General features: G+C 39.6%; 1 protein-coding gene across 8 annotated transcripts in view; it reads left to right on the forward strand.

Annotated features, from left to right (window-relative positions):
* Positions 1 to 25,501, forward strand: part of PCNX2 (pecanex 2) — a 162,259-nt gene that overhangs the window by 128,189 nt on the left and 8,569 nt on the right. For all 8 annotated transcript variants that reach the window (XR_013949233.1, XM_080587013.1, XM_080587010.1 and 5 more), the window contains 8 exons: positions 3,379 to 3,632; positions 7,734 to 7,967; positions 10,157 to 10,260; positions 17,196 to 17,340; positions 18,576 to 18,806; positions 19,119 to 19,393; positions 19,895 to 20,076; positions 24,452 to 24,900. Coding sequence is in view for 7 of the 8 variants with exons in the window: in XM_080587013.1 (XP_080443139.1) it covers positions 3,379 to 3,632; positions 7,734 to 7,967; positions 10,157 to 10,260; positions 17,196 to 17,340; positions 18,576 to 18,806; positions 19,119 to 19,393; positions 19,895 to 20,076; positions 24,452 to 24,900 (1,874 nt within the window). In the remaining variant the exon portion in view is untranslated. The remainder of the gene's footprint in view (positions 1 to 3,378; positions 3,633 to 7,733; positions 7,968 to 10,156; positions 10,261 to 17,195; positions 17,341 to 18,575; positions 18,807 to 19,118; positions 19,394 to 19,894; positions 20,077 to 24,451; positions 24,901 to 25,501) is intronic.

A 25,501-nucleotide genomic window follows, 5' to 3' on the forward strand; every position in this document is an offset into this window, starting at 1 on the left:
TTTAATATTTAATGGTACTACACTTAATTATATTGCATAACTGAAGTGCATGTTCTGCTCCCTGCTCTTTGGTTTTATGAATAATTCTCTTAGAATTGCTTGAACTTGATCATTTTTGGAGAAGCAATATAAAATTGACATTTTAATCATCAGTTTATAACATTATATATACGAAAGTTTGGGGTCACTGTTCTGTAAAAGATGCACGCAGATGCTTAACTTTATTTGCTGTCACTTGTCCCCTTTGGCTCCATGCATAATGCTGAGCACATGCTTGTAGTCTTTGCAGTACCAGTGTAATGAACCAAAAGGGACTGAGGCAGGCACTGGTAAAATGAAAATTTTCAGTAACTTGAAAATTTGTGGCATTGAAATCCAGCCAGTGCATTATGGCCTAAAGCAAGGTTCAGTTAAAGATGAAAGAAAATTTATGGCAGTCTCACTAGGGCTGACTGGAAGAAATAACGGGAACCAACATGAACTTGAGCATCAAGTCTGCCTTTTGTCTTTGCAGACCCGAGTCTCTTTTCTAGATGGCGCTTGGAAATATTAATCAGCAGATGAGATGGGACTGAGGACATGAGCCAGGGATTTGGTATTTTGGCAGAACACTGGCCATGCCTCAGATCACACATTTAAAGTAAACAGAGGCTCTCCAAGCAATCAAGACACCGAATCCCTGTGGTGATAGTACCTGAATGCATCAAGCAGCTGTTGTTAAGCAAGGGTGTGCTTGCCAGATGCTGACAGAGCACAGCCCCGATTCCATTCTTTGGAATACATTTGTGAAATGACCACATGAGCTCCTTGGTTTGTTCCCAGAGGTTTTGTAATAATACAGGCCCAGTTAGAAGGCCTCTGGCTCCCCAAGTTCAATGTTGATTGTATTCACTGTAGAATAATTTTAAGTTTCATTGATTAAAATTATCTAGTAAAGATGACTTGGAGACATTTTTACCTGTTGAATTAGCCGAGAATGGAAATAATTGTTCTCGCTGCTTCTTCTGTTTGTGATGCATGTGATGACAGCTTCCCTCAAACACTGAGGGTCCCTCGAACTCACCAGTTATCAGTCTCTTTAGGGCCCATATTTTACAAAGTACTTGGCTTAAGAAAACTGGTAATTACAGTCTCTACTAATAATGTAAGGTATTTATTAATACAGGCAATATAGAGAGCACCTAAAAGCATAGCCAGCATTTGGTAGGAATGAAATGTGATACTTGCTTACAAAGTAAAAACTAGATTTAAGAATAGGGATACATAGAGTAAGCAAACCCATCTTTAATTCCACTAGTTGTAAGGGGATTAGTGGCACTTGTTTATTAGGCTTGCGCTTTTCACCACTTACAAATTCTTGTCAGTGTTTAATTTAGCACCTGGGATGAGGACTGCTCTTCTCTTAAATTCAGTTTAATACTGAAAGACATTCAACCTTTCAAAAAATAGACATAACAGCAATAGTAACAGCACCAGCAAGGAGTAGTTATTTTACCCTTTTCAAGCTCTGTACAGAGGGACATGCCTTTCCCTACTTTGCTTTGAGTACAATGTCTTTTGACTTGGCTTCAGGAAAGCATCCACTGACCCAGAGCAGTTACTGTTTGTTTTTTTTTTGCTGTTGAGCTTTAAGTGTTAATTCATGTAGAAATCTGTGAAATATGAAGCAGAAGCAAGCCAGTTCATGTCCAGTCCCACTGGAAATGTCGACTTGATAGGTAATGCTTTGTACTTTGTGGCAGTCTTGATCAGATAGATGTTTATACTTAGGTTACTTAAGTCATTTAGTAATTAGTCATAATTGTATATCCCTGAAGTCCAAGGGGGAACACACGCGAGTATGTGAACAATGCTGGATTTACACACACAGTGTAAGTTTTCAGTTTCGAACATACCCAAATTCTTCTCCCATTTACACTGGCACAACAGAACAGGTCTGTTGGTCCTGGCAGATGCTGCTTATTTTTCTTTATATAATCTCTAGCAATAAAGTTCTCAGAGAGATGATGTGTTTCAAATCATGTGGTTTTCTTGCTATTTTTGACTGTGAGAACACAGGATGTGCTCTGAAGTGTATTTGCCGGTATGTTAAATTTATATGCCATACCACACTTTCCCCCAGAATGAAAGGTAAGCGGTAGCAGAGATGCAAACTCAAATTAGTATGTGAGAGACACGCTTGTTAAGGAACATGTAATGAGCAGATGAGAGCCTGCTGGTAAGTGTTGTGTCTTTGATGCCAGCTAAGGCTTTAACTGAGTGTATCCCTCTCCGGAAACTGCAGTACAGTGTCTAGCACCTTCCTCTCCTTTCGAGACCATTTGGAAGCTGACTGAACCAGCTTTCTCATGGGGTGACACCGAAACCACTGGTGGAAAGGCCATGTGAGATGTATGTGTAGCTTACATGGCCTTGAAAGATAGTTTGTAGAAGTTCAGCGGGGAGAGGAAGTTCTGCAACAACCCACAGAGAGTAAATTTTAAGAAGGTTACATGTCAAGAAAATCTAGCTCATGTATTTTGAGAACTGTGTGGGGAGCACATGTCCACCTCTGGTTTTGATTTGTAGTGCCCTACATGGTTTTCAAACCACATTTATAGCTTTTAAATCCTGAGGGCTCAGGCTGACCATGAAGTGTGCACAGCACAGGCCAGAAACGCAGTCTGCAAAGCAGAAATATTATTGTTGCTGCATCTGCCTCACAACTTCTTTTTGAGTTAACATGACTTTTTCAGAAAGATTTCCTCCATTTTGATGTAAAGGCCTGTGTAATAGGCTAATTAGAGAGCTGCTCTGTCCTCATGATGTACTGCCACTAGTGCTATTCATTAGAAATGTTTGATCCAGAGTAGCTTTTACTCTGGTGGGAGAAAGAACAACCAGTTGCATGTTATTTTTGGAACCTGCTTTCCAAGATAGTTTGCTGTAACCCAGATTTTATAAGTGCTCTGACAGACTGTAAAATCTTTGTTTGCATCCTGTATGTTATTTGAAGAAGCAGACTGGGACTTGGATCAATTTGCTTAATATGCCTGATGGAGCAAGAATCTTTAGTGTTGCTTCCTGGTGAGTTTTTATTAAGGCAGAAGCTGTGGTCTGTAGTTTGGCTCAGCTCAGAACCAAATGCCTAGAACATTAGATTGGGCCCTTTTGGCTTTTATAGGTGGTAGTAAATAGTAGTAAATAAATGATGTATAGCGCTTTATTTGCTACTGCACATGGATCAATTGGCACATCTAATTTGTTGCCATAGCTCTTTCTATTAGATTTTTGCTAAGCATGTAGAGCCTTAAATCATACTTTCTCTGCTTGGAGGAAGTTCTTTGTTTCCTCCCCCCACAATAACTGGCAGCATATTCTCTTTTTCTCACTGCCAAGGGACATATTGCCAGCAGAGAGAAGTGGAGGCTATAACAGAAGGAGATGAAGACAATGAAGGCTGCTGCTGTTGTAAGCCCGGACACTTGCCTCACTTGTTATCATGTAATGCAGCCTTTAACCTCCGATGGCTGACATGGGAAATAACACGAACCCAGTACATCCTGGAAGGATATAGCATCATTGATAACAACGCTGCAACAATGCTGCAAGTTTTTGATCTGCGGAGAATACTTATCAGATACTATATAAAGGTAAACTCTTTGGTAAAGTGGACTGTATTCCTGTGCAGGTGTGTCTAAAGGCTAGCTTTCTGGCTAGCTTTTAGAGTTTGAAGTAACTGGCTTTGTATTTATTCATTTCCACCATTGGCAGTCAGACTGACTCAATATTAGGTAGGGATAATTAACTCATATCTCCCTTTGCTACATATGATCCTGGCCAGTTACACGTAGTACAGAAAATTGCAGACATGCTTAAGCAGAAATCAAGAAGAACATCTACTGATAAAGGCAGAGGAAATATTCTTACAAAGCAAAACTTACAGTTTGTTATTTCTTATTGATTTCACCTTTTTACCATTTTTTTTCTGGGAAAAAAAATCAACAAGCATAAAGATCTTTGGAGCTCTCTGAAGAGCTGTTTCTCAAATGTACTTTGTTACCAGCATAAACCCCTTTCTTACCTGCTGTTTTATGTGAGTATCACAACACATTTGAAGTTTGTGAATTCCATTGATTAAACATCTATTCATTTATACCACTTCTATATTTGCAGTGTTATTAAGACCACAATGACCACACAGATAGTTATTTGTCAGAAAAGCCAAACCCTTTTAACCCAGCAAATGAAGAGTTCACTATGCTTTACTGTCTTCTGCTGAAGCAACAAAAGCCAAAGGCTGCTGTTTATACTGTTGGTACTTCCATTAAGCCAATTACCAAAGCTCCCAACCATTTCTGACATTTCCTCCCTACCTGTGTCTCTGCAATTTTAAAAATCATGTCAACCTTAGAGAGACACCTCTTGTAAATAAATTAGTCATCTTTTTTTGCAAGCAAACCCATGCAGTTAAAACAAGATCATTGCCTCACAAAGGTGCTTTGGTCATGCAGTTGATTACTTTGTAAAACACAGACTGGGGTGTCTTAAATAATTTTAGAAGCAAAACTGTGTGTAAGCATGTGGTTTTTTTTTAATTTTAGAAGTATTTAAACAACAACAACAAAAAAAAAACCACTTATTTAAACTGATATTAAAACATTGCTACAATTGCTTCACTTTACTTTAAAAGGTAGCCTAAATTTAAATCAATGCAAGCTGTTATGATTCAGTTTTTGATGGTGAATGGGTGAATGAGATTGAAAAACATCCCAGCCTGGGTTGGAGTAAAATTGGCAGCTAATTAGTTTAAAGTAACAAAGAGTTGTGCCTTGTAAACAGGAACTTTTAAAGTGTCTTTAAGTCAACTAAAATGTAGAGGACTTGTGGAAAGTTTGAGGTCATGATATATGAAGTATAACTTAACTAAGTGTGCTTTAGAGTTCTGGGTCTGGAAGTATCCGAGAAGCTGCCAACACATAAAGTTGCTTTGACAAACTTTTGTCCCATATGATAATGATAAGGTTAATTGATCCTGCCTTGAGTGAAAGGGAAGAGGGTTGAAAGATCTCCATGCTACTGAGATATGCTGTGGCTCCACACCCACTGGATGCAGGTTTTGTAATGTTCACCACCTATGACTTGCAAGATGTGGAAATCTTTTTGTTATTTTCGTTTGATTTCCTTGAGCCAATGTCATTATACTGCTTTTATGGAACTTCATTCCTAGAAAGGTGCCAGTCCCTTAATCTACTTCCCTTCTTAGTGAAAGGAGAACAGAGGATCATAATAACCAGTTGGCAGCTTTGGTATTAACCTGTGTTGGGTCTCCCTCAAATTCAGGTGAGCCCTTCCTCAGGATGACCATCCCAGAAGAAACCTGAACAGGAGGAAAAAAATCTCTTTACTTCATGTTAGTAGTTTCTTCCATAAACAGGAGCTTTGATTGGATTTGATAAAATCCTTGTTACAGCTTAGGAAGGTGAGAAGATTATGTTATGTATCAGATAAGCTATCACCCTGTTTGTTTAGTGCTGTTAGAACTTACCTTCGGATAAATGATACCAGAAACAGAAGTGAGAATTCACTCCTTCCCCAGCTTGCCCTTATCGAGGAATCCTGAGCTGTGAAGACCCTGGGCAATTTTGCTGTGAACATTTTAAAGCCCTGACACTTTCCTTTTAGCAGAGCAGGAAGGTAATTATATGAAGAACTCTGGTTAATGCAGTGTTCAAGTCAGTTAAATCACAAACTCAGAAAAGCCGTAGACTTGAGCTTCAGCAACATCTGCACTTCCATCACACTGAGTGCTTGGAGTGCTTCTAGTTTATTTTTTGTAGCTTACAGCATTGTAAATATTTACCATATCATTTCTGAATTGGTATATAGCTGGGAATGTACTCACACACAAAACATATCCATGAAGAGCTACTAAGAGCAGAACTTAATTAGGTGGCAGAAGTTTTTGCTGTTTCTGTGTCTGATTACCAGTCTGATTATTTTCCCAGCTGAATCTGTTTCTTTGTAAACACAGGTGAAAATAATAAGAAAAGCAAACTGTATTTTGAAGATCAGCAAAGAAAATGTATGCTTTGTTTCAGTTCTCCTATGCTTCATGAATAAGTATTATATTGGTCTTTTAAAGAATGAGTTGCACTGAGCTTCTTATTCTTTATGTATTTATTTCATTTGCAGTTTCATTGACAGCCTAGAAAAGCCCTTATTTCTTCTTGTAAAAGGATTTTTATTCTCCACAAATAAAGTGGGTCAGCTCCTGTAGTCCTCCTGCATATATTTTGAAATCATTTCCTGCCCAATCACTATGATATTTTTCCCTTGTGCCTCCTCCATCTTTACAATATAGTCTTACTTAAACGTCTTCTACTGTTTAAGAAATCTGCATTCGCTGAGTCCTGTGTTTTCGGCTCCTATTGTTTCTGCGTGAATCTTTTTAAATGAGCTTATTGTCCTCCACATGCCAAAAAATTAAGGGTCTGTCCCCGGTCTGTATTGGTCTGCCTTGTATTTTTCCTCTGGAGTTTAATTTTCCTCTTGCCTGTGTAGTTTTGTACAGTTTGAAAGACAAATTGTGGATGGCACCTGGAATTTTTAAAAGGGCTGGTAGTGCTTCTGTCCTTTTTCATTTTAATCCGTCATGTTTTCATTTTATACATTTAATTGCTCATTAATATTTCTGTTGCATGGATGAGGTAGAACTACATCATCTTCAGCCATTTTCACTTGCCTCTTGTTTGCTTTGGAATCCAATTCTAAATATATTTTATTAAACCAAAACATTATAGTCATAAAACATTATAATGGGACTTCCTTGCTGCTGTCACCTTCCTTTACAAGACTGGAACTTCTTCTTAAGTTCCATGTTCTTTTGCAAGTAGTCTTTAAACTTAGTACTGATAGGTTTCTCTTATTATGACTTTAATGGTTCCAGACCCACTGGTTAGAACTTAAGCTTTAGAAACTCAGGCACAGATAAGAGTCTTGCTGCTTTCTGTTTGTGTATTTGGTAAAAAGAACTCCTGTTTAAATGCTCTTCCTCCTTCAGTAGTTTTTAAAAGTACAGTCAGTCAGATCAGCTACCAGCTTCTTAACATTATGTATAATAAATTCTCCATTATTATTTATTGTCCACACTGACAAATAACAAAAATAACTATGTTACTAAATGAAGAGGGAAAACAACAAGTAAAATGGGGTTCCGGAGTTACATTATACACATCTGTCGAATCTCAACTTTGTATATCGTGGTGGAAATGTTTTTCTAAAGAATTAGGAAAGCTTTGTCCCCAGATAACAGGACGCTCACACAGAAAAAAGAAACCTGTTCTGACCATGTGAGAATCTACTGCTAGTTTTTCAAAATTTGCCTAAACTTTTATCAATATCACTTTCTTGGTGATAGGCTCTGCAAGCCCCACCAGTATTCACAAACTTACACATTTGAGTGCAAGAATTCTGTGTTCTTATTGCAGTCTATTGATTTATATTAATTTTTCTATAAGGCAGCAATGTATTAAAGATATGACTTCTTTTTCTGTTGTCTGCTATTTAAATATCAAGTATTACCATCTAACTAAACAGTCTGGTGAAGCAATGATGCCAAGCAGTAAAAAATAGGAAGAATACGTGCTGTTATGGGTAGCTAGCATTGTCCTCTTTGATTTAATCTCTCTGTGTAAAATATTTCTGCATTAATCAGAGATAGACTAACTAACGTTTGCACGTTTTGTCAACAGAGTATAATATACTTTACAGCAAGCTCTCCCAAAATTTTTGACTGGATAAAGGATGAATCCATCCAAAAGATACTGCAGCCTTATGCAAAGTGGCATTATATTGAACGTGACCTTGCAATGTTTAACATTAACATAGATGAAGATTATGTTCCCTGTCTCCAAGGAATAACAAGAGCTAGTTTCTGCAGTGTTTATCTGGACTGGATTCAGTACTGTGCCAGGAAAAGGGTGGAGGTAAGCTCACATTTTTTTCGTCAGTAGTAGTTTTAATTCCTGAGATAGGAGTTAAACGATGCATGATTACTCTCTTTCTTGCTCAGGATTAATAGAGGAAAATGTATTTCATTTAAACTATCAGATATAACTTTTTAAAGGAAAATCTATGTTTTGTAGAATGAAAAAAAGCACATATTAGAGACTACTCTTGTACAAAAAACTGAGCCTCAAGAAGCTTCAAAGCTGTAGTTGTTGAATACAGAACCAATTCCTTACTGTGCACACTCTCCAGCACTGTTAAGTTTATCATCTCTAGAAAGTGTGCCTATAGCAAGTGCTCACAAGTGCTGGAGCGGGCTCTCTTCAGGGAATATCATCAGAGCATTCTTGTTCCTTCAGTGTTGCCAGTGTTTGGGTACACTTGCCAAACATTTGTCCATGTTTGTGTGCCCTTTCCAAACATTTGCCTGTGCTTGGATACAGTCCTCAAGTGGTAGGGAAGTGCACAGCAAACTAACTGCTAGCATAGATCACCCCTGAGAGCACGACATTCAGAGGTGAACTACACCACAAAAATGTGTGAAATGACCTTGCGGCTCTAGAAGGTCAGAGACAGGTTTGCTGCCACACATTCGCATGCTTTCAGCCACTAGGATTACTGCTGGTCAGCAGTCATTTGGCAAAAATGCCCTACTGTATTTCCATGGAATACTCAAAATAGCCCAGAGGGAGAATACAGTTGCAGACAAGCATATTTCTCGGTTTTAATTTTCTTATTATTGCTGACAATGGGGAGAAAATGAGAAGTATATCTTTCCTGGCCACCATATGATGTTATTTGTGCATTTTTCATTCAGGATCACTAATAGAACATCCCAAGTGCTACCACTGACCTTAGCTGAACAGCGTAACATCAGTGAATCTTAATGTTTCTTCTCCACTTCAGTTCCTTCTCATGTCTCTGCACCTGAATACTGATCCACAAGTTCCTCTGCATGCCACTACATTTGGTGGTGTTTTCATTGAATTGTCCTTCAAGCCTTGCTGCCAGCTCTTCCTGCTGGGAATGTTTTATCTCTTTCCTTGCTCAGTTCCAGGTCTCATCTCCCAAATTTAGACACACAAAGAATCCCAAGGTGCAGAGAAAGTCTCTGCTAAATGACACTTCTTCACTCATTATGTGGCTGTACCTATCAAATAAAATGATAGATTTAGGCATGCCCAGTAGACTTGAAAATCTTGTGAGTTAGAGATAAAACAGCAAACAAATGCCTGCACCAGTGCATGTCTGTGTGCACAACAATTCATATGTGTATTTTTTACATCTTTTTCTTTTTCCTCTTTTTTCGTAATTCATCAGCTGTGTAGAGGTAAAGGTCAACTATGTGATGAGATTTAAAAAAGCTTCAGTGTGCACCCTGAAAATTAGTATATTCTTTAGAAGGAGCTACGTTCTCTGTTACAGCTGACTTCAGTTTTAGAGTCAAAGAAATCACTTGTTGCATGGACCAAAATAATAATGTGTACTCTCCTAAAGGTTCTAATTCGTGGGATATTGGTTACGTTTTTCCTCCTGCTTCATAGCAAAGTGTGTTTTTTTCCAAAAATCTCAGTTTAAAAACAACAACAAAAAAAACCCTCCTAAGCTAGTAAACGTAAATGAAACATTTTGACTGCTTGTTAAAATGTGAGGTCAGTGTCATCAATGGCATGTAGTTTCGATGTATGTTGGTATTCACCAGAAGTGTTTTCCCCAGCAGTTTTCTAACTAGATTGTTCTTCTGAAGTGTGTCTGGGGGTCTCATGTGCACCTGTTGTCCCATGCAGAGGGGTTTTGCTGCCTCTAGTTGCAGTGTCTCTCAGCAATAAGCAGTCTGCTCTGTTTTAGAAGGTCCTGTCTGGAAAAAATAAAAGCAAAACAAATAAACAAAAACAACAAAGCAGCAAAGATCCCCTCCCTCCCTTTTGATCTTGCTACCTGAGATTGAAATGTTCAGTTTCTAGTCAGCGGGCAAAATAAGCTGCATTTTGCAGAAAGCCTCTGATTGCGATGATCTTCCTTCTTGTTCTGCTTAATTGCTATGAGTGTTTTTGTGTACAGATCCATCTACAGACATATTTTATGAATGTTACCATTTATAGTATTGAAATGCTTATCAAGACCGTATTTGTGTCTAGAATTACATGCTACTCTTAAAACTTTGTAGCACTTGGACAGTGATGAGGATTCTCCACTAGTAACGCTTTCCTTTGCCTTGTGCATACTGGGCCGAAGAGCTTTGGGAACTGCAGCTCACAACATGGCCATCAGGTAAGTTTTGGGAATCCTTTCTCCTCATCATTAAGTCAAGATCTGTTTGTGTTTTTTCACTTGCTGTAGAATCTCAATAGAACCTTAGATCAAGGTGAAGTATTTCCTCTATAAAAAAAAAAAAAAGATTTCTGCCATTCCTGGACATCTTTTACTTCAGTAATTTGCTTAATAACTAACACTAGTCTTTGTTTCATATGGCACAGCAGAATCTTGCATAGTGTACCTATGGCTATTGCTTGTGTTCACTTGAGTCTGGCCTGGCTACTGAAACCCTGACGTCCTCCAAAGGGGGAATAAACTGCTAAGTAATCTAACAGCTAGTTAGCTAAATAATAACAAATATGTAAGTGTACTGTATTCCTCAGGGCTATTTTTCATAGTCATTGTGCCACTTCATTCTGGTGATCAAGAGAGAACCCTGCATGTCTTGAAACTGCAGCTGTGTCTGTTCTTGGTCTAACGTAGTCGGTCAGTCAGTCATTCAAAACACTTCTTCCTAAAAAATCTAGCTTATTACTTTTAGTACTTGGTTAAGTTTATTTCTATGTATGCTTTTCTTCTTACATTTTCATTAGGGGTTCTTCCATTTTCACTGGAGGTTCTAATTTGTTTGGGTTTTTATAACATACCTTTTATGCTGTTCTAGGTGTTCAGCCTGAGTAATTAATTGTATAGATAAGGCATTTTATTAATAATCTTTAAAAAAAAAAAGTCTACCTTCCCACCTAATTTTAGTTTTTTATTAGGTGCATTTGAAATCCCTGTGTTCACAAGACTTTAGTAACAATAGAAAAGTTTAATAGATACAGAGTCTCTAAGTGACCTTGCTGTATTGGCACAAAATTGTGAATAAAGCTAGCTAGCCTTCTATAAACAAATCCTTAGGGACAATTTGTCTTATTAACAAGTAAACAAAGGCAGCATGGGTGAATTTGAATGCACTTTATGTTATAAATCAGACCTCTAAACATTCGCTCTAGCTTTGTTATCCTTTGAGATGTTTTGTAGTGTCTATTTTCACATCTTCGTTCAGTCAGTCATGCAAAATGTTCCTGGCCCACATGGCTTATTTCTTAGTGTGTTGCTCCTTTCTGCTTTCTCAAGTGGCTTTTGTCACCTCTTTTCTGTTTTTTTTTTTTTTTTTTTTTTTATATTCCCTTTCTCTATTAGTTTTGTTCTGGGTTTCTGGGTTGAATTTATTTTCTCTTAATTTCTATACATTCAGATTAGTGCAATGTTTAGTAAATTTGCCCTATTTTTTGATGATCAAAATTTTTGAGTATGAGGATGTGATAGAAAAGTTGATGAGCATTTATGATTTTTTTACAGAAAAGATTAAAGTGATTTTGATCTGGGCCCACAATAGATATGTCACAGTGATACTAGAAATGCTTCTAAAAATATCACAAAAGCTTCCTAAAACTGTCAACACATTGCATGTACTTTCCACATGATCTTAAAATCTTCATTATGATGGTTTGGCACTAGTACAGGTACAGTAACAATGTTGCCTATTTTTATTGGCTTACTTGGTTAGTAGCTAAGGCAAAGAGATAATATTATCAGAGACTTTCCAAAGCTTGACCTCAAAAGTATGAATGTTGAGGATAATTATCTGGAAAGATTTTAAGAATTGCACAGGTCAGCTATATTGAAGTCATTTTAAAATCTGGAACATAACCAGTGAACCAAATCAGGTTCTGTCTTTTGGGAAGTGGACACTCAAGTATTTAAAAACATCTTTTCTTCCAGATAATAGGTCTGCAGAAGGCAAAGAATTGTGGTAGTCATATGCATTGCACAGCTCTATCCCTGTTTTTCTGATTCTATTATATATAATCCTTTATCTTTAATTAAGTCCTGGTTTTCCTTTCTATTAAGAAAGTGCTCCAAGGCAGTATTGAGTCATTGTATTTTTAAAATGTACTTTATGTCATAAAAGGGATTAAATGGAAGCTTCTGTCAGAATCTTTTTCAGCACTTCTTCACAAAAGTTTCTCCTAGAGAAGTTTCACTGTGAAAACTGTGTCACTTACCCACCTGGGTAAGGTATCTTCAGTATCTTTCATCTGTCAGAAAGATCTGGAAAAAAAATAGGAATCTGAGTAGCACAATTCAAGTTATAAATTGCTATGGCTACAAAACATGACTTGAGCTTGATGAATGTTGTTTATTTTTGTCTTAAAGAATTTATATATTTATTTTTTTTAATTGACAAGAATACTTCAGTAGAAATTATTGCCTAGTGATAAAGGTGGGTACTTTACCCTCAGACATCAAGACTCCTTAAACAAAATCCCCCAAATTCAGCTGAGTACAGGACGGAGAGCAGTTCTTACCATACTTACTGTCTTTATTGCTTCACAGAGATCATCACAGCTTATTTAAAGGCAAAGAAGCAGTAAGTAGCAAGACTCTGATAGTTGTACATGGCATGCCAAGGAGAAGGAGACTTTGTCCAACGCATGCAACACCCATAAGGCCAGAAAATGTTTCCAAAGATTAACTTCTGGCAGTGATGGCAGGTCTCCCTCCTCTCGCTCTGTATTTGATGCAAAGACTCAGCTCTTGCAGAGGGTAATTTAGAGCGTTATTGCTGGTCCTTGGCTGCAACTCTCAGCTTGCTGCAGGTCTATATTCAAGTCAGATGGGAGAAAAGTACTGTGGAGCATCAGAAGTTGGAGGAATCATTTCTTAGGTGATTTTTTTTTTGCTCCTTTTCCTTTAAAAGGTATCATGATTATTTAGGTTAATCTGGCTGGCACTTAGAAATGACCGTGAACTTCGTCTTGGATTTTCTATTAATTCTGGCTGTGAAGCACCTGGTCTATGGTGTTGCTAGAGATTTCTTGATGGGTTTGAGATGTAGTGGGCAGATAGGTGTTGTAATTTTCTTCCCCACATGCTTATTTCTGTGAAGAATTTCAGATATGTTCAATGTGAGCAAACTGTCCAAGAATCTGTGCTCTGGTGCCCATGTTTTGTTCTCTGGGGTGACTGTGCAGGAAGGAGGAAACTGTGTGTGGACAAAGTCTAGCCCTTGCTGTGTCTTGAGGAGTGACAGTCATCCAACTGCCTCACAAAAATAGGAATGCAAAGGTAACGTGCTACATTGAGCTGTGCGCTACAGAATTGAGATTCAAGTTTACATTGTGTATGTAAACTATCAATTTGCACTCATTTACACATGATTTTGTGTAATCTATTAATCAGTAAATGTCACTGTGTAAACCAAGGTTTTAAATGCTCTTATATAATGTATGTAAATAATTATTCAGTGTACCTGTTCATGGAAATGTCAGTAGAAACCCAACATTAACACTAGATTATACTATAAATGCATTCATTAGGAAGGCAGAACATTGCTATGCAAATCACACGCTCTTTTAAACTGTTATTAGGAGACATCCTGCACAAAATGCAATTTGAAGAATGACATGACATTACCATTCATTTATTCAAACGTGAGTGATATGTTTCAGTGTGCATCTATGGAAAAAACACTTAATAACGTTATTCAGCCTCTAGACCTACTAATAAATAAATGTTCAGTGTATGTTTCAAATTTGGAAAAAAAGGAAATTCTCTTAATAAAGTATCTCTCATCAGATATTTCCAGCGGGAGCTGGAGCAGGCAGTGCAGCTTTGTGTGTGCCAGAGCTGAGCAGAACAGGAGCAGGGGAGAAAAGTTTGACCCTTAGCTCACAACCACAAACATTAAAATATCAAATTTAAAGGGGCTGCCACTAAAGATATTTCTTTGAGGTGAGCTGAGATGTACAGGTGATTACTCGCTCACAGGCATGCGTCTTTATTGCTGAAATAAATCTACAATTAACATTGGGAGAGGTCTATAAACTGTAGACAGAGGATTGGGTTTGAGGTACAAAATACACACAGACACATTCACCAGCTCATTAGCCATAATCCATTTGTACCGTTTGGGGGCTTGTATCAAATGCTTTTCATTCCATGGATTGATGGAGCAATGTAAGGAGTGAAGAAGGGGGTAGCATTTGCCTTGGCTTTGTTGCCCTCCCCTGGTCCTTGTGGTGTTGCTTCATCCCCTCCTTGCTGCACGTCCGAGAGCTGCAGTATCCCCCACACCTGCATTTTTAGAAACAGCTCGCCATTGTGATAGCAAGTTTTCAGGTCTTAGCTCAGAGGGTTAGAAGTGTTGCCAGAAATAGCAGTTGTGTCTTTTCCTGATTAACGTAGTTTCTTTGGCATCTGAATTTACCTTAACTAGTTTTTAAAATACTTGGAATGAGCCTGCAACTGCAGCAGATGACTAATTGAGGTATGTTCAAATGGGGCCAAGAAAGTAGCAACAACCTAGAGTCAGGGCAGAGATCAAAGCTGTTGGCTCATAGCTTCCTCGTAATCTCATTAGTGTCTTCAGGAGAGAGCATAACAATGAGAGGAATAACAACAGCTGTATTTTATGTGGATTAAGGGCTGTGTGTTATAGGCTTGAGTTAGTGTCACATTACAGGTAGGAAAGCCTTGTCCGAAAGCCTCATTACAAGTGGCAGAGGAATAAAAAAGTGGAATGGTTTTGTGAACACAGCAATGTCCTCCAAATCTCTCTGGTGGGAAATACAATACGTAAAATAATTGTCTCTCAGCCTCCCGCCACTGCTTTGCTCCTTGTAACAGTCACATTTGTTCTTAAAAATGCTGGTTAGAGAACTTATTATGCAGAGGGATGAGAAATGGATGAGTCTTCCCAAACTAAGCACAGTGGGAGCTGTACGTGCTTCCGTCCGCTCCCTCTGCTGATGCTCAGCTGCAGTTTGCATAGCTGTCCTAGTCATGGCCTTGCTTTCAGCAGATGCTGCTGTTCACAGCAGCCTGTTTAGCATGTGCTGATGCCTATAAGGCACTTTGATGTGAATGCAAACTCTTTGTCTACTCGGGCGTTCATATTTGGTCTGAAAGCCTCTAATGATGTAAAAAACAGTTCTCTTTCCTGCTTGCTCCTTCCTTCATCCCAGCCAACTTTTCATAGCAAATGCAGGCAGTGTTACTTGGGGAAAAACTATACTGCTGAGCCATTAGTAGGTGCACATTTTGGGGTCGTTTTTTTCAGTTTCACCCTGGAAAATGTATTTAGGTACAGAAGTGTTTTTTTTTCCAGGCATGGATTCATTTACATATGCTGCATGCTGTCTGCTGGGTGGGCAACTGGAAGGACACCTCCTGATTTCTTACCTGCTTCAGGGAGGTGATTTGTGGGTGCATGGGCTGCACCCACCATTTTTTTTTTTCTATCTGGTTTATTGTAGGACTTTCCTAGCTATTCAGCAGGGTTTGGGTATATTATCATTTTCCATACTCCAGAGATGATTGATCGAGGGTCAGCAGGGATTCATTCTTTGAAGACACATAACAACTCCCATTGAAACCCGTGCTTGAATGTTTTGAAGCTCTGAGCGTACGTGCCTGCCTCTTAAACCTAGGCATGTTTTAATATGCAACTTAGTACTAATAAATGCAAATGAGGTAGGAATTCACAAGAGCTTCCCTGTGCTCCTACTGTTCCCAGCAGTGAGAGAAGCCCTGCCTTACTGAGTGGCCTCAGTCCCACTGATCAGTTGATTTGTATTACATGGTGCTTTTGCAGAGAGAATCAGTATCCAGCTGCTTTTCTGGTAACAACATATATATCCTTCTGTTTTAATTTCTAAAACATGCGACCCTCCATGGGCAAAATTAGAATGTTTGAGCTTGAAGGTAGGCCAAGCCATCTCCTAATCTCTCTTTTCCCTCTCTCTGAAGAGAAAAAAATGTAAAATATTTTTTTCTTTTCCAAAATAATTAAGAAAGCTCAATTAAGTGGAAAGATTATGCATTCTCTGGAGAAAGTGTGGATGGTAATGAAAAACTCTAACATCTTAATGCTTTTTCTCCTCAGAGCTGTTACGATCTAAAAAATCAACTGTTGTAAGAGTGAGTAAAATCTTGGCAGGTAGACGAAACCATGTCCTGCGGGTTTGTAAGAGATGCCTGCTTTTTAACAGATGGTTCTGTTTTCCTCAATTTCAAGATCAGTTCTTCAGAACAGTGTTAGGTCTGCGGTCCTCCTATAAACATTACCTAAGTGGCTGCTGTGTAGTTGTGCAGAGCTCACAATTCATGGTGCAGGCTGGAGCTGCAGGCTAACTGGTTCTCTTCACAAAGCCCTTGTGCAACCATCTTCTAACAGCTGCTCCATTTTGTCCCTTTAACATCTTGCTTCAATCTCAGATCCAGGCAAACCGTCGTCCAAGGTCAGGCAGAGCTGGTTACATCTAGTTGCATATATGAAAAAAGAAGCCCAGCCATGGTTGCTTTAAGGCTCATTGTTTTGGTATGAAATGCCTAAGGTTTAATTCATGCTCCCACCTGGTTTGCTGAACAGCTTGTGAAACTCGGGATTCTTTTCAGTACGTCTGGTTTAATGTTTGCCTGGTTTTGAGTTTCATGGCAGAAGTCTCAGATTTGCTAAATGTATATTTTACAGCTGTTATTTTAATTATTATTTTTACCTTGTGAGCAGAACTGCTAACAGTGACAGGGCTGATCAATACATTTTCAAATGAGGGGGCAGCTTCTGCTGCCAGACTAGGCATTGCCGAGCAGCTGGCACTGCGGCGATGCAGCACCCTGATTGCACCCACGTGATCCTCCCATCCTTAGGACTTCTGTTTCAGGTGCCACACTCCTTTCATGGCCAGATGCTTGCAGTGCAAGCAAAAGGAAAAACATTGACCCAAAGGAATGGGTTTTCAGTAGAAACACGCAGCCTTTGCTTTATACCAACCTCAAGAATCCATTGCGTGCAGTCCCAGGTCCGTGTCCTGGTTCCCCCTGTACTGGGCAGCCGACCGGGATCTGGCTTGGTGGACCAGAGATGGTTTCTGGGACTGACTGCTGCCTTTCTCCTGCAGTTTAGACTCCTTTCTTTATGGCCTCCACGCGTTGTTCAAAGGAGACTTCCGGATAGCAGCGAAAGATGAGTGGGTCTTTGCAGACATGGATCTGCTGCATAAGGTGGTTGCCCCGGCAATCCGAATGTCTCTGAAGCTACATCAGGTAGGGTATTTTTTTTTTTAATTTTATTTTTTAACTTTTACTGTTGTATTTGTTTTCTTAGGGAAATACAGGAAAACTTGGAAACTGTCCAAATTAAAAATGAGAGGGAAATGGAGTACTTGTTGCCTTATTCTGAGAAACTTCCTTAACCAAAATGGAAAAGCTCAGAATGTATTTATTTTACATTCAGTTGATATCGGGTACCCCCAGCTGTCCATTTGGAACTATTTTTATTGCAGAGCTTGACCCTGCCTTTTTCGTTAGAATAAAACTGATGATCACGTCGTGTTTTACTTGCAGAGGTACCATAATGATGGTTTTTAGCTGAAAATAAATAAATTGATCAGTAAGTTTAAAAAATCAATAAATTGATTAGGCTAATTTTACTGTTCATTTATCAGTCCTTTGGTGATGGGCAACACATGAAAAACACTTCCATATATTAAAAGTCACAGCTGAGAGGAGTGGTGGTTTGAAGGGGGTTAGTGTCACAGCTGTGTTTGATTATGTCATGCTGTTTCTGACCCCATTCTGTTTTCAGTTGTAAAACTCTGGCACACCTCCATTGAAGTCACTCCAGTTTCTTTAGGTCAACCCTTGTATAGCTTGGAATTGATTTTGTTCTTGCTCTGGCATATTATTTAGGCTCATACACTTCGATAATGCATGGTATTTATAATTGCTCTGAATGTAACTGAAGTGGAACTGCTCTGAATTAATGCAAGAGAATTGGACAAAATAATGTTGTGAAAGTAATCACTGGCAAGTATTGCTTTGTGACAGCTAATGAAGTAACACAATATTGTGATACTTGTTGATGGATTCACAGTCTGTGCTTTGTTGTGGTTTTACAAGAATGAAAAGAAGGATTTCCACAAGAACTGTGGAATGTCCCAGGTAATTTTGATCTCCCTCCAGATTATCCAAAAGCTCTGCCTCCTGTGGTTTCCCACTTTATAATTTGTAAGTGGATAAGCTCTCATTCTCTGCCTTTGTCCAGTGGAGACATGAAATCAGAACAGGTTACAACAGAACACTTTCTGTATTACTGTTAAATCAATTGTTCTACTTCCAACAACACTTGCTGTGACACAAGTCATTTGCAGGGCAGAGTTTGGCAGACTGTCTCAAAAAAAAACCAAAACCAACAACAACAACAAAAAACTACAGGTTTTTGTTAATAGTTTTTCTGTTTTCATAAATATACCTGACCTTTTCAATACTTTTACTACCAGGACCAGTTCACCTGCCCAGATGAGTATGAGGACCCAGCAGTTTTGTATGAAGCAATCCAATCTTTTGAAGAAAAGGTTGTGATTTGTCATGAAGGGGACCCTGCCTGGCGCAGTGCTGTACTCTCCAACAGAGAAGAGCTGCTAACCCTGAGGCATGTGGTAGATGAAGGAGCAGATGAATATAAAGTTATCATGCTCCACAAAAGCTACTTGAGCTTCAAGGTTATCAAGGTACATGAACCATCTTTCTAATACTGCAGTAAAAAAGGAGGAGGTTGATCGTATTTGTCAGAGTAGGGACTGGAGGCCCCACGGGGAGTGCTGTTCAGTTCACTTCTGCTTTGCACCAGTAATTTTGTGCATCAAAAGCAACATCCCAGGCTTAACCAGGGAGCAGCTGCTCATGCAGTTCATAAAACCTGTTGGTACAAAGACACGGCATGCTTGCACCCTGCTACTGCTGTTCTACCTAGACCACATAGTTCTGTACTTTAAGTAACAAATGTTTTTACATGGTCCACACTGTGTTTTACCTTCCTGTAGGTCAACAAGGAGTGTGTCAGAGGACTGTGGGCTGGGCAGCAGCAGGAACTGATTTTCTTGCGCAATCGTAACCCAGAGAGAGGAAGCATCCAGAATAATAAACAGGTCTTGCGGAACTTAATTAATTCTTCATGCGATCAGCCACTGGGATATCCAATGTACGTTTCCCCTTTAACCACCTCATACCTTGGGACACACAGCCAACTGAGGAACATCTGGGGGGGACCTGTCAGTTTGGACAACATTAAAAAGTGGTTCAGATCCAAATGGTTAAGGTAGGTGTTAAATTTTGGTCATGCAGATAGACACTCTGCAGTCTCAGTTCCACTGTAATTTCTGTTAAGAGAGTAATTGCGTACTGTTATCTATGAGTAAAAAAATTAATTGCAGACAACTCAGAATGTAATAGAACAGCCCTACAGATATGGCAGAAAACACATTCATTTATGGCTTTTAAGCAAAGCTTTCTATATGTTAGTCAAAATTCATTTTCAAATCACTTAGCAGTAGAGACATTTCCCTTGTTCAGGGGAATTTTACTGTTTAGTCCTTGTGAATAGGGGTGTCTTTTCTGTAACTCAGTGACATGTCAGAAAATGAGGAAATGTGTTGGTGGGTTATGCTCCAGAGATTTGGCAATGTAGATGATCATCCGCACATCATTGTTCTTGACCAAAGTACATGTAAAAACAATTACACAATGCAAGGTCTCCTGACGTGGGTGGCACAAGTTCTCCGTGCATGTAGACTGACCACTTGTTTGTTCCTGCAAACAGGATGCGGAAGGACTGTCAGGCAGCTCACCATGACAGAGGCAACGTTGAAGAAGTGGATAATGGAGGGGGGTCGTCTAGCGGCAATTCCGCAGGTAACTCAAGCCAGAGCAGTAGCTCGCAGCACACCAGAGACGGAACCCCTCAGTTGCAGGCTTCGTCCCATGAGGTCCACCAGCGTGCAGGTATTCGCACAATTTACTTGGCTTTTTCTGTACTTTTCTCCCGAGGGGCCACATGGACAGATGCTTTTTGGGCTTCTCTCATATCCAGTGGAAAACTAATTTTAGAAAGGGGGACCTTTGTCTTTCCTGATGACCAAGCATGTGTAGGAGATGGCTTCCTGATATTGTTCCAGATTTTTACTGGGAGAGCGTAAGACAAACGTGATTCGTGTGGCTCACCAAGGGTTCCACTGTCAAACTATTTACTGTGTTATTTTTGGACTAGGAGGTACTACTAACAAAGGCAGAATGAGAAATTCAGATGGAAGGGAGTCTACATGTGTGATGCCCATTCAGTTTACACATTGAGCCTGTGCTTATTGTTGACTGGGAACAGCAGAACTAAAAATATGCAAAAATCTTAATTATCTTAGAAGAAGCATGATGATTTATTTGAGGAATTAGTTTGGCTGCTCATCAGCACTTGTGGAGAACAAACAAATAACAAATAACTCACTACGTCTATACATCAGTTACCAGGAGAAAATTAAATGTTGCCAGTCACTCTGTCAGTTAACAGCTGAGCCTTTTTCATATTAAATTAGGGATTTAAAAGTACTTCAGATGCATTCGTAAGGTAGAAATACTGGCCTTCACATTGGAAATATACATTAAGTTTGCTAGTGGGTCACCATGGGACCTGTCACTAAGGGACCAGGATGTGATGAAAAGTCAAGTTAATTGACCGTGTTACAAGTTGTGGTATTACTGTATCAATTAAGGCAGATAACTAGAGGGTGTAACACTTGTTTGTTTCCTGTTAAGATCATTTTGACCTATCATTAAAAATAATGGACAGGAATAGAGAAAATCTTGCCGTGAATATAAATCATGCTGTAAGGATAAAATAGCTACTGCTTTTAATTGAGTCTAGCTTTAGGCTAATCCCCAGGTGCATACTCATAACTTGACACTGCAGTAATCTGAATGGCAAACTTAATTGTAAAATAACGATCCCGAGCATGCCATGCAATAATGAAAATTAATTGTGAATTGTTTAAAAGGATGTATTGGGTGCCTAGAAAACCACAATCAAGAGAGGTCATGCTTAATTAAGAAAAGCTACCTGGCTATGAGGTAAAATGAAGAAATGCACAACAAATGCAAGAAAATGGAAAACAGCAAATGTAAATCAGTATTCAGTCCCGAGAGAGTTGATAACAGAAAGAAAATGAAACAAAGAGAACTTTCTGACAACTTTCTGACTTACGGACAATATGAAGAAAGCTGATTTGCTGTTGTTTATTTTTTAAGAAAATTAGAAGCACAAGAAATCGTAACAGTAGTCTTGATGTGTCACTGTATAAAAAGGCTAAGTTGTCAATAATGTAGAAACAAGAAAAGAACACGTCTGTTTTATACTTGGGAAAGATGCAGGTGATCTATGATCTGATCATGAAGTAGTTCTTTGCATCCTAACGGCTACACAGAACATTAAAGAGCAGCTATCAAAGCTATATGCTTAATTGAGAAAATCCAAGTAACTCTCATTTAAGGCTTTTAAAAGAGCTGCTTAAAAAGCAAGATCCGTTTGATCTTCAGTAAATATCAGGACAGTACAACGATACTAGAGGACTAGCAAAAAGCTTATGCCATGTCAGATGTTAAAGAATGAATAGGGTCACCTGACTAATACATGTCTGTCAGTCTGTCTGTGGGTCAGTACTCTTTTGGCCTCCCATGCACAATCCCTGTGCCCTAATTTAAGAAAGACCTTTGTAATTTGGAAGGAGTTCAAAGAAGAGAAGGAAAAAAAAAGATCAAAAAGCTAGGAAATGTTCTGTAGTGAAAAATTAAAAGCTTTCAAATAATTTCTATTGTAAGAGATTCTTTGATTGTAGTCTGTAAGTACTTACCTGGGCAACAACAGGTGACCAAAGACAGTTGCTTCTAGCAGACTTAGACACAACAAAGCTAAACAAGTTCTAATTTGAAGTCAAGTGCACATTTTTAACAGTGAGAGTAAATAAATAGCAAAACAAGTGGCAAAGGGTTAAGATGGATTCTCCCTGACCACAGGTGTTGGATGCCTTTCTTGAAAATAATAGTAGTAATTAATGCCATATAGAAGTTAATTCCAGGAAGCTCTATGGCCTGTGCTATATAGCATGGCAGACTGGATGATCACAGCAAACCCTTCTAGTCTTATAATCACAGAATCAAGTGCATTTAATGCTTTCCTATTTCATTTTGCAGCCTGGTGCCACTGAGTCTGCAAAATGCAATTAAAGCCCTATATAAAAGTGCGACAAAAATCAGGAGCATTGGAAACATGTGGGGTTTTCCCCCAAAGTGTCCTTATTTCATGATGCGGTTCAGGGAACACCCTTTGTTTCCTAATTGTTTTCAGGGACAGAGTTATTTCTGTGTAGATACGGGTGGTCTCCTGTCCAACGCTCTAACCTCCGCCTTTGGGATGAGTATCGAGTGGTTTTGGACAGCGGTCAGCTTGGCAGTTGAAATCACAAACAGATGTTTGGCCGCGGTAGCCCCTGCACAAACCCACGCACCGCAGCCCCTCTGTTCCCAATTCGAATCCGTGCCTTTTATTTAGAAACGTAATCTATTAAAATAACCAACGGATGCAGAAACTGCAGCGCTTACTTAAGCAAAGCCCCCAGGTCTGAAGAACCTGCATGACCCCGGCAGCAACGCGTATCCTCCCTGCTCATCATGCCTGAAGTGCAGAGCACACTCACGGAGCCATGCACCTCTGTCCCGTTGCTCTCAGAGATCACGGGGCTCTTATTGCCAGGGTAGCAGCGCAGCATGCCATCCGAAGAAAATTATTTTTTTATTGTTCTAACAGTAGAAATAATGATATATTGTAAATGGGGTGGAAAAGCGTCCAGTTCTTGCCAAACCACCTAGGTTGTAGCCCAGCCGAACGGCTCCAGTGAGGTAGGTTATGGCCCAGCTCTGCCATCTGACTCCATGCCAAGGTTCCTAAATTCTCTTTGCTTCAGCATCTGAAAAATGGGGCTAATGATACCAGCCTCCGGAAAGCAGGCCAGGGGATGTAAAACAGCATGGTTCAGCTATATAATGTAAATAGATTGGATATAAAATCCTGCCTTACTGGATGCAATCTTTGTGAATTGAGCAAACAATCATATTTGTGAGCCACAGTGTGAGATTTATATTGCTCTATGCCTGCAACATTTCAATACTTGGAAGGGTTTCAGTGCTTCTGTCCCCTCCATACTACTTGTGTTGGGAAAAACCAAAGGAAAAAAAATACCAACAACCCCAACAACCTGGAAATGCCTCAGATTTGTTTCTGCGTTGGTGGATCTCAACAGATTATCTGCCTTTAACCCACAGCTATAGCTAGACAAAATGCTGGCTTGTGTTAATATTTGGAGTTTCCTGGAAAGCCAAAAGCCAAGTAGGCACTCGCAGGACTGGGTGTTTGCTGCATAAGCCTGGGTTAGAGCCAGTCCGCAAGCAGGTGTCTGGAGGGTTCACTGGCCAATAAGTTGATTTTGTTTTTCATTCTGTGGGTATTTAAATATGCAAGCATAAGAAATACAGAAACGTTTTGTTTGCATGACATAAGGTGCTGATGTAAATGCTAAAAAAGGCGGGGGGTATATGTACAGGAAGACAGAATTTGTCTAGGCCCATCAGAACAGTTCATCCACTGTATCCAACAAAGGCTGCATTAGGATGCTTCACAGAATGGAGCAAGAGCTGTACGTGAATCTCATTTAAACCGCCAACAGCTTACCTTAAGTAGGGGTGCTCTTATCTTTTCAATCTGTGATGTACTGTAAATATCAATCTTGGATCTCAGTCAAACTGTCAGGCTTAAGAACTGTCTTGTAGATGGAGTACTGCCTTCCACTTGGCTGAATCCTCAAATTATCATTCCTCATATGCAGTTTTTAATTCACAGTTCTATGCTTTACTTTTGCAGCTGAGTTATACCAGGCCATTTAAGGTGGATATTCAACATCCCCTACTTTAGTGTGGTTATCAAAGGGGAGTGGAGTTAGAGCAACACTGCTTATTCACTGGGCAGGTTAAAATGTACCGGGCAGACGAGTTGAGATCCTGTGATCAGCGTACCTTTCTTGGTGTCTTTTCTCATTTTCCTCTCTTTTGACCCAGTACAGAACCACTGGAGCGATTCTGACCAAAAATCAGAACTATTGTAGTGGAAAAAATAGAAAGTTTCATAGGTTTATTTGTTTCTCATGTCTGAGATTCTTGGATTCTTAAGCTGATACAACCCATAGTAACATGTATACACAGGAGGACACTGTCAATAGCATGGACTTCATTAGGATACCACTGAAGACAGCACTTAAATATTTTACTCTTTCTTTTAAAGGCAGGAGAAAACACAGGAGTCAGTCTGTCCAGGCACACACTGCTTTAAGCCAAAGGCCCCCTGTTTCAAGTCACTCTGGACCAATGATGGAAAGCCGCCAGCCTTTCATCCAAACATCTACATCTGCCCACGAAATTGCCCAAAGGCTTTCTAGTAGCCAGCTGTCACTCCACAACTCGGCAACATCTGTGTTTTCTCAGTCCCCTGCTGTTCCCGTTGCTGGCCAGCTGACTGTGCAGGACCGAGCTGCTGCACTGCTCAGGTCCAGCCTGGCCTCGTCCACCAGCTCAACTCTCAGCCTGCTGTTCGGCAAGAGAAGCTTTTCGAGTGCTCTGGTGATTTCTGGGCTCTCAGCTGCGGATGGAGGTAATACCAGTGACACCCAGTCATCCAGCAGCATGAACATCGCCATGGGTCCTTCTGCCAGAGCTGCAAGTCAGGCAACTCGGGTAAGGCTGAAGCCAGAACAGCGGTACTGGCCATGAGTTGCCATGCTGCTCACCTGTCAGGTTCTTGAACCACTGGTTTCTTACTTGTAGTCTTTTTTTTTTTTTTTTTTTTTTTGCATTTTGGTATTTGTTTTGGATTTTGCATCACAATGAAAATGAGACTGTTTAGTATTTTGTGCACATATGAGTGATGTGTTCATTGGTAATGGTAAGCTGGCCATTAAGAATGCACCTAAAATTGCAAACTGGGACAAAAAGTTGCTCTTCCTTTTACCGAGACTAGGGACTCAAGTCTTTGTTTTACGCAGCCCAGGTGGTAAAGTACCATCATAAGCAGACTAAATAGTACGTTTCTTGCTTGCTCACTCAGGACTGAATTATTTGTACAAAGAGGAATGGCACCCACTAACAGTGCACTTGTTCTGTCTCCTTTGACCTGAAATTCAATCCAGAACCTTGAAACCTTATTACTGAAAGGGTTAGTCAAGGAAGGCTGCAGGAAATATTTCCCAAAGGAAACTAAAAAGCCTTCAAGGAAACCTGCATGCGCTATGAATCAGCATTTTCTAACAGAAAAATAGTGCACACAATTTCCAGCCTT

This window comes from Anser brachyrhynchus (assembly GCF_964034855.1).
Source record: "Anser brachyrhynchus genome assembly, chromosome: 3".
Taxonomy (NCBI): Eukaryota; Metazoa; Chordata; class Aves; order Anseriformes; family Anatidae; genus Anser; species Anser brachyrhynchus.